The sequence below is a fragment of the Scyliorhinus canicula genome, chromosome 25 (genome assembly GCF_902713615.1).
Source record: "Scyliorhinus canicula chromosome 25, sScyCan1.1, whole genome shotgun sequence".
Classification (NCBI taxonomy): domain Eukaryota; kingdom Metazoa; phylum Chordata; class Chondrichthyes; order Carcharhiniformes; family Scyliorhinidae; genus Scyliorhinus; species Scyliorhinus canicula.
Genome location: NC_052170.1, coordinates 11546139 through 11555551, shown reverse-complemented (window position 1 = coordinate 11555551; position 9413 = coordinate 11546139). Strand labels below are relative to the sequence as shown.

At 50.2% G+C, this 9413-nt stretch overlaps 1 protein-coding gene across 2 annotated transcripts; it reads right to left on the bottom strand.

Annotated features, from left to right (window-relative positions):
- Positions 1 to 499: 499 nt before the first annotated feature.
- swsap1 (SWIM-type zinc finger 7 associated protein 1) lies at positions 500 to 6241 on the bottom strand. Of its 2 annotated transcripts, none has more exons than XM_038784978.1 (3): positions 5737 to 6241; positions 3376 to 3696; positions 500 to 3107 (listed from the first exon to the last, which is right to left on the bottom strand). In XM_038784978.1, exons 1-2 carry the CDS (start codon positions 6235 to 6237, stop codon positions 3385 to 3387), a joined length of 813 nt encoding a protein of 270 aa, XP_038640906.1. In that variant the 5' UTR covers positions 6238 to 6241; the 3' UTR covers positions 500 to 3107; positions 3376 to 3384. The 2 variants fall into 2 exon arrangements, with proteins under 2 accessions (XP_038640906.1, XP_038640907.1); XM_038784979.1 differs by having other exon boundaries at positions 5755 to 6241.
- Positions 6242 to 9413: the final 3172 nt, after the last annotated feature.

Below are 9413 nucleotides of genomic sequence, written 5' to 3'. Positions count from 1 at the left end.
CTCCAGGGTCCCAGGTTCGATTCCGGCTTGGGTCACTATCTGTGCGGAGTCTGCACATCCTCCCTGTGTCTGCGTGGGTTTCCTCCGGGTGCTTCGGTTTCCTCCCACAGTCCAAAGATGTGCAGGTTAGGTGGATTGGCCATGATAAAATTGCCCGTAGTGTCCAAAATTGCCCTTAGTGTTGGGTGGGGTTACTGAGTTATGGGGATAGGGTGGAGGTGTTGACCTTGGGTAGGGGGTAGGGTGCTCTTTCAAGAGCTGGTGCAGACTCGATGGGCCGAATGGCCTCCTTGTGCACTGTAAATTCTATATCTATGTAAAATAGCTCCAGCAATGTACATTTCAGGGGTTAGTCACGGGAACTAGACGCCCATGTTTCCTCTGTGCTGAGAAGATTTTTTTATCCAGTGTTGTTTTTTTGTCGAATTTAGATTCCCAGCAAAGAGGCCGAGATGCACATTGACAGATGCGCGCACACAGAAGAACAACTTTCAACACATTTTTCTAAACCAGACTCCGTTTAAACAGTAACATCAAAAACAAACAAGTCTTCTCAGAACTCTGTAAAGCATAACTCATTTTGTTTCCATTCAAACATCAGGAGAAAACTGTAAAGTTTATTTCCCCCCTTTAGAAGCGATTGGCTGTTTCACTCTCCACCTGCAGAGCCTTGGATTAACGTTCAGGAAACAATTTTACCCTTCCAAAACCCAGGAAAATTGTGCTGTCCCATCTCACTCCTCCACCCCATCCTTGGGCCCTACGGGGTCTAGATCACCTGCGGCTTTCCGAAAGCTACTAAGGGAGAACTCACAGAGCCATCGAGTGTTAAATAAACTTCCGCACGATTGGGGTAGCCATTCACATAAATGAATGCTCAAGCTGGTGGGATGCCTGCTGACTCACTGGTTACAGAATAACCAGGCTCAGATTTGCCTTGATCAATCACTGACACAATTGCTCTGATTTTAAATGGAGGTGGTTGGCAGAATACAGCACATACAACAGCTCCAGTATTGGGAGGGTTTGGGGGGCCTGATTGAGCCTCACTATGCCGCAGCTTCTCCCAATGTGCTGCTGCATGGAATTCGACCGGATGCAGAGCAAGGCTGGTGGGTGGGTGTGAGAATTCAGGATAGGCCTCATCCAGGGATGCATGGGAACAAACAGTGGGGATGGGGATGATGGCTGCGTGAGGTAATCAGTGGTGGGTGGGAGCCTGGTCCCAGGAAGGCCCCAGGCTTTCCCGTCAGGTCTGGATAAGCACCTCCCAGGTGTAAACCTAAGCCGACTTGTCTGGGCCTCATCCGGCCCATCACCCACGTCCTGACTGATCTTGCCGGACAGAGAAAGCAGAACTGCTCCCCTTCTCCGCTCAGGCCTCACATCTAATATCACTGGGACTTGCATCTTAAAGTCAGCCTTTCTCATGGAGACCCTTGCAATCGGGACACAGCTGGAACGTAGCTGGATCAGAGACTGCTCTCCTTTTAGCTGTTGTTCCTGCCCCCACCTTCCCTACGTCCCACCCCACTCCGGGTTCTTTCCAGGTGAGAGGAGTTAATTGGGACCAATGGGTCCTCACCTTGGTCAGACAACTCCCCATAGAGGAAACAGGTAAATTAATAGCTCATCCTTCTGGCTGACTGCAAAGGGTCGAGGGTGAAGTACTCTCTGAAGCCTTGTTTGGGAAATGGTGGAGAAGAGTCACGGGGCCAAGAGGCTTAAGGATGAAGTATAAAAATCGGCTAGCGTTATAGAAAACAAACAATTTGTAATCCGACAGCACCTTTCGCGTTCACGGGCTTCATAGCCAATTGATTACTTATTGGTCTGGTGTTAATGACACTCATACCTTTAGCTTGAAGCCATTTTGATTTTCCGTTGTGCTTGAAAGTGAATGGGACTGGGAATGTCGAAGTTGCAACTTTCAGAGATGAAAGCATTTCCAAAATGTAGACTCTACTCTAAACTTCGCCTCAAGCTAAGGTCTCATTCCAGCTCTGGGCTCTCTCTCCCTGATGAGGCCCTCGGCCAATGAAGAAACCAGGGCTCCCCCCCCCCCCCCCCACAGTGGGAGCCGGGAAAAGCAATATTTAAGATTCAGCGCGCCGTCTCTTCTCGATGCGATGTGTAAAACAAAGAAGCCTCAGGGAAAAGCTCATTGAAGATCATCCCCTCTTGTCACCTCACTCTCCAATTGTAATATCCAGCTGCAATCTGTCTGCGACTGCTTTGATCAGGCTGTGTGGAAGGTCTACCTGAAAGTCTAGCACATTTCTCCCAACAATTGTTTTACATTCCAAGCTCCTCAGGCCGAACCCTTCCTGGTTAGTCCGGGCTTAGCTTCCGAATACCAATTAGCACTCTCTTTCCTGAAGTTAGGGACCCTCTCCCCAAACAGCTGCACCGCAAAAGAAAAATGCTTCTTTCATTTTCCCCTCACAAACCAACCCAAGTTTTTAAACCTTGACTTTGGGAAGCCTCTGCCATGAGGGAAGGCGAGCTGATGAATGTATTTGAGATCCCAAAGGATATCTCCACGTTGACAAGGTATTGGCGGGATTTGCCACTCTACACCCCCCCTTCCCCTACGGCGTGTTTTGCAGTGGCAGAAGTGGTCGGACGCGATGGATTTTCCCTTGCTCGCCAATGGCGGGACTGGAAAATCCCACCAGCGGGAACGGCCCGGAAAATTTCAGCCAACATGTTTGAAGGAGCCACAGGTTTCCCAAGAGGGAAGACACTCGGGCTTAGAAGAGCGAGGGTGTGCCAGCCATAGTACTCCCACCTCAGGGGGTTGTGGATTAGAGCACCAGGGCAGACGCTTGAGCACATCATTCAGACATCGTCAGGTGCCGTCTTTTGGATGTGACGGTAAACCTGTCCTCTCAGGTGGGCGTAAAAGAGAGCAAGGCACTCTCTTAGGGAGAGCATGGATCTTCCCTCAGGCTTCTGAACCCCCTCCCGCCGGTCAATACCTTTCTAGTCCATCCGAGGGGGCAGACAGGGCCTTGCCAGACAGTGACGGGGCAGTGGCTGGTTACATTGGAAATATAGTTGGACACCAAAAGAAGGACGGGTTTGAATTGTTCTTCGGTACTCATTTTTTTTATTTTTTTTTATTTTTTTATTTTTTTAATAAATTTAGAGTGCCCAATTAATTTTTTCCAATTAAGGGGCAATTTAGCGTGGCCAAACCACCTATCCTGCACATCTTTGGGTTGTGGGGGCGAAACCCACGCAAACACGGGGAGAATGTGCAAACTCCACACGGAGAATGACCCAGGGCCGGGATTCGAACCCGGGTCCTCAGCACCGTAGGCAGCAATGCTAACCACTGTGCCACCGTGCTGCCCATTCTTCGGTACTCATGATAACAGGTTAAGAACGCGAAGTCCCTTCCCCGGATCCCCAAGTTTCCTGTGACTCTTCCCTTTCCTTCTTCTCTCTTTTCACAGGTTGGATGCTTGTCACGTCATCTGCCTCACAAAGCAGCTCCCAGGCGCAGTCCTCCGCGCTTGGCGATGTAGGAGGCCCTTTGGCCTCACTCTTTGCCAGTCCGCCAAACGAAACGAGATAACGCTGAAAGCCTTCCTGTTGGCACAGCTCCTCCTTCACCATGCACTTGACTGGGAAATAGCGCTCGATCATAGGTAGGCCGAGATCCAAAGTAGTTTCCTCCTGAGTTAGTGTCTAAAGTGCAAAAAAAAATGAAAGACTCTCATTAGCCAGCGTCTCTGTTTAGGCCGAAAATTGTTTTTAAAAATCAGAAAGCCAGGGTTTCTTCAGTTGTGAATGAGTAAATGTTGAGTCACACAGACTTGGCAAGGACTAGTGTCAATCTCTGCTGTGTGTGGAATTGGCTGGACTCTGGTCCAGGGGCATTATTAATTAGCGCACCCTCCCCGTCCCCCGAGCCAGTGTTGCCAGCTCCGGAGGCCATCTAGGTCCACAAGCACCAGAGGTAATCGGTGAACAGAGCTTGGTGTCATCTTTCAGGTGGGACTTTAAACTGAGGCCCTATCTACCTGGATGTAAAAGATCCAAAGGCATTATTCCAAACAAGAGCAGGAGAATCATCCCCAGTGTCCTGACAAATATCAACCAACAGTTAGTATTGATATTATCACATAATTGAACGTATTAGTCAGTGGCACAATGGTGGATATAATGCAGCATTGGAGGTGGATATTGAGTGAGATGCAGCATTGGAGGTGGATATTGAGTGATATGCAGCATTGGAAGTGGATAGAGATGCAGCGTTGGAGGTGGATATTGAGTGATATGCAGCATTGGAGGTGGATATTGAGTGATATGCAGCATTGGAGGTGGATAGTGAGTGATATGCAGCATTGGAGGTGGATAGTGTGAGATGCAGCATTGGAGGTGGATAGTGAGTGATATGCAGCATTGGAGGTGACCATAGAGAGAGAATGCAGCATTGGAGGTAGATATTGAGTGAGATGCAGCATTGGAGGTGGATATTGAGTGATATGCAGCATTGGAGGTGGATAGTGAGTGAGATGCAGCATTGGAGGTGGCCATAGAGAGAGAATGCAGCATTGGAGGTGGATATTGAGGGAGCATGCAGCATTGGAGGTGGATATTGAGTGAGATGCAACATTGGAGGTGGATATTGAGTGATATGCAGCATTGGAGGTGGATATTGAGTGATATGCAGCATTGGAGGTGGATAGTGAGTGATATGCAGCATTGGAGGTGGATAGTGTGAGATGCAGCATTGGAGGTGGATAGTGAGTGAGATGCAGCATTGGAGGTGGCCATAGAGAGAGAATGCAGCATTGGAGGTAGATATTGAGTGAGATGCAGCATTGGAGGTGGATATTGAGTGATATGCAACATTGGAGGTGGATATTGAGTGATATGCAGCATTGGAAGTGGATAGAGTGAGATGCAGCGTTGGAGGTGGATATTGAGTGAGATGCAGCATTGGAGGTGGATATTGAGTGAGATGCAGCATTGGAGGTGGATATTGAGTGAGATACAGCATTGGAGGTGGATATTGAGTGAGATGCAGCATTGGAGGTGGATATTGAGTGAGATGCAGCATTGGAGGTGGATATTGAGTGATATGCAGCATTGGAAGTGGATAGAGTGAGATGCAGCGTTGGAGGTGGATATTGAGTGAGATGCAGCATTGGAGGTGGATATTGGGTGAGATGCAGCATTGGAGGTGGCTATAGAGAGAGAATGCAGCATTGGAGGTAGATATTGAGTGAGATGCAGCATTGGAGGTGGATATTGAGTGATATGCAACATTGGAGGTGGATATTGAGTGATATGCAGCATTGGAAGTGGATAGAGTGAGATGCAGCGTTGGAGGTGGATATTGAGTGATATGCAACATTGGAGGTGGATATTGAGTGATATGCAGCATTGGAAGTGGATAGAGTGAGATGCAGCGTTGGAGGTGGATATTGAGTGAGATGCAGCATTGGAGGTGGATATTGAGTGAGATACAGCATTGGAGGTGGATATTGAGTGAGATGCAGCATTGGAGGTGGATATTGAGTGAGATGCAGCATTGGAGGTGGATATTGAGTGAGATGCAGCATTGGAAGTGGATAGAGTGAGATGCAGCGTTGGAGGTGGATATTGAGTGAGATGCAGCATTGGAGGTGGATATTGGGTGAGATGCAGCATTGGAGGTGGCTATAGAGAGAGAATGCAGCATTGGAGGTAGATATTGAAGATTAGGAGGGAGTTGTGCACCTTCAGTGTGACAATGACCTGACACTGAGCCCGCTGTGGCAGAGTCTCGCTGATCCAGGCCGCGCTGTCCCGGAGCAGGGCGGAGATGAAGGCCGCCTGCTGGGCCCTGTCCCCGCGGCCGGGGCCCCGCAGGTAGCCGTCCAGCCCGTCCAGCAGCAGCAGGGAGGGCAGGCAGCCGGGGCTCTGGTGGAGCGACGCCAGCACCTCCAGCAGCCCCTCCGCCGAGCCGGGGTAGGCGAACTGGATCCTCCGCAGGCCGCCGGGCTCCAGGCGGAGCAGCGGCGGGGGCAGGGTTTGCAGCGGGCGGGGGGCCAGGAAGAGCACCCGGCCCCCTCCTCCCCGGGCGGCGACAGCGGCTGCAGCCAGGAAGAGGAGGGCGCTTTTGCCGCAGGATTCCTCCCCCAGCAGCAGGCAAGCCCCCGGGTCCCGAATCCCAGCCACCCTGCCTTCCACTTGGGCGAAAGAATTGAGGACGTGCAGCAAAACCTCCACCATCCTCATTCAAATCTCACCCACTTCCTGCCTCACAAGTAGCACCATCCCATTGGATAGTTGAAATGTATCTAATTTCAAACCACCCCTCATTGGATAGTTGAAATGTATCCACTTTCAAACGACCCCCCCATTGGATAGTTGCAATGTATCCACGGTCGAACCTCCTGCCACCATTGGATAGTTGAAATGTATCCACTTTCAAACCACCCCCTCATTGGATAGTTGAAATGTATCCACTGTCGAACCTCCCCCCACCATTGGTGCACAGAAGCCAAGCAAGTTGTGCTAAACTTTTACAACTCCACTAGCTGGGTCTAACTTTGGAATGTTGCTTCCTCAAGAATTTAGGAAGTCTTACACCACGGGGCGGCACGTGGCGCAGTGGTTAGCCCTGCTGCCTCATGGCGCTGAGGACCTGGGTTCGAATCCCGACCCAGGGTCACTGTTTGTGTGGAGTCTGCACAGTAGCATAGTGGTTAGCACAATGGCTTCACAGCTCCAGGGTCCCAGGTTCGATTTCCGGCTTGGGTCACTGTCTATGCGGAGTCTGCACGTTCTCCCCGTGTCTGCGTGGGTTTCCTCCGGGTGCTCCGGTTTCCTCCCACAGTCCAAAAATGTGCAGGTTAGGTGGATTGGCCTTGTTAAATTGCCCTTAGTGTCTGAAATTGCCTTTAGCGTTGGGTGGGATTACTGGGTTACGGAGATAGGGTGGGGGTGTGGGCTTGGGTGGGGTGCTCTTTCCAAGAGCCACTGCAGACTTGATGGGCCGAATGGCCTCCTTCTGCACTGTAAATTCTATGATTCTATGCACATTCTCCCTGCGCCTGCGTGGGTTTCACCCCCACAACCCAAAGATGTGCAGGTTAGGTGAATTGGTCACGCTAAATTACACCTAACTTGGGGGAAAAAAATAATCGGGTACTCTAAATTTATTAAAAAAAAGGTCTTGCAACACCAGATTAAAGTCCAACAGGTTTGTTTTGAATGACTAGCTTTGGGAGCTCAGCTCCTTCCTCGGGTGAATCAAGAATTCAGTGTTGCCAGCAGCAACTTAATGTATCTCTGCAAAGTTGCCTTTTACATGGCCCCCTCGCCCTCCCTCCCCCCCGCCCTCATTGGCCACGCAACCTGCCCATCCCACCTTCCTCGTCCAATCAGAAAGAAGCAAATGAGACTCGAATGGCCAATGGGGTTGATGCGTGAATTTCAAACTGCCTGGTTCCCCCCCCATCAAAGATTTGGTTTTTAAACTAATTCCCAATTCCGTGCCCAACATCGACCCCTTTTTTCACTTTGTGATTTGATGTTGGTAAGGTTCCGTCGCTCTTTGTTACTTTTGGGCAGTGCCCCTTACCAGGAGCGGCCCCTTTTAATTTGCCCCTCAGTTAATTTCTGTTATTCTATTTAGTTGATTCGACCCCAAAATACATCCAAGGGTTGCCGAACAACCGGGATGGGCCTGAAGTCCGAGGGCTGGATGCTCCGTTCTGGCCGGGTGTTTCTCGGTAGCAGGAGTCGTGGTGCCGTTCGTGGTCGGCGGGAGTCTCTGTTCCCGCCGCTGTCAATGGGATCTTCCATTGAAGGCATCCCACGCTGGCGGGAAACCCCCGGGTGGGGGGGGGGGCGCGTCGCCGGCGGGACTGGAGAACCCTGCCTCCAGCGAACAGCCGGAGAGCAACCCGGCCATAATCATAGAGCTTCGCAGCACAAAAAGAGGCCCTTCCGCCCATCGTGTCTGTGCCGGCCATCAAACATCCATCTATTTTGATCCCATTTTCCAGCGCTGGGTCCGTGGCCTTGTATGCTCTGACGTTTCAAATGCTCACCTGAATGCTTCATCCATGTGAGGGTTCCTGCCTCTACCACCCCTTCAGGCAGCGAGATTCCCACCACCCTCTGGGGGAAAAGGTTTTTTCCTGCAGGAAGTGAAGACTTATCTTCAAAATGATTTTCAGAAACTTTTTGTTTTCAGTTTCTGAATTGCTCACTGTCGTGCTGTGGAGATGAATCTCCAGTTCCCGGAGATTCCAGGCCAATCATGGAGGATTGGCAAGCGTAACCTGAGGGGAAGCAAGATAGGTGGGTGGTGAATGAAGAAACAGAAGGATGTGCTGATGGGGCTGAGATGAAACAGTGTGGGAGGAGGCTTGGGACTGTGGGTGTCACTGGCAAGGTCAGCATTTGTTACCCATCCTCGAACTGAGTGTCTCGCTGGGCCATTTCAGTGGGTGGGTAAGAGCCAACCACATTGCTGTGGGTCTGAAGTCACATGTAGGCCAGACCGAGTAAGGACGGCAGATTTCTCTCCCTGAAGAGCATTAGTGAACCAGATCAGTTTTTCGCAACAATCAGTCATCACGGGGGCAAGCTGTCAATTCCAGACTTTCTTAGAAAACATAGAAAATAGTAGGCCATTTGGCCCCTCGAACCTGCTTCTCCCATTCAATATGATCATGACTGATCATCCATCTCAATGCCATCCTACCACACTCTCCTCATGCTCCTTGACACCTTTAGAGTATCTATCTGTCTATTTATTTCTTAAATACATTCAGTGACATTTTAAAATAAATTTAGAGTACCCAATTCATTTTTTCCAATTAAGGGGCAATTTGGCGTGGCCAATCCACCTACCCTGCACATCTTTGGATTGTGGGGGTGAAACCCACGCAGACACGGGGAGAACGTGCAAACTCCACAGACAGTGACCCAGAGCCGGGATCGAACCTGGGACCTCAGCGCCGTGAGGCAGCAGTGCTAGCCCACTGCACCACCGTGCCGCCCTTACATTCAGTGACTTGGCCTCCGCAGCTTTCTGTGGTAGCGAATTCCACAGGTTCCCCGCCCTCTGAGTGAAGAGGTTTCTCCTCATCTTAGTCCTAAATGGCCCACCCCATATCCTGAGCTGGTTCAGGCATGATGGGCCTTCTGTTATTTATGGTTCTAAACAAAAGCAGAATTATTTGTTGATAGGTTGCGTTCAATGCTTAATGAAAATTCTCTTTTTTATAATAATAACCTTCAGTAGTGTCACAAGTAGGCTTACGTTAACACTGCAATGAAGTTACTGTGAAAAGCCCCTAGTCGCCACATTCCGGCGCCTGTTCGGTTACACGGAGGGAGAATTCAGAATGTCCAATTCACCTAACAAGCACGTCTTATGGGACTTGTGGGAGGAAACC

Excerpts from the sequence above, each read along its gene's own strand:
- swsap1 (XM_038784978.1), bottom strand. The coding sequence starts at position 6,237 with ATGAGGATGGTGGAGGTTTTGCTGCACGTCCTCAATTCTTTCGCCCAA. Across the intron at positions 3,697-5,736 it reads AGGTCATTGTCACACTGAAG|ACACTAACTCAGGAGGAAAC; the intron begins GTGCACAACTCC and ends TTTGCACTTTAG.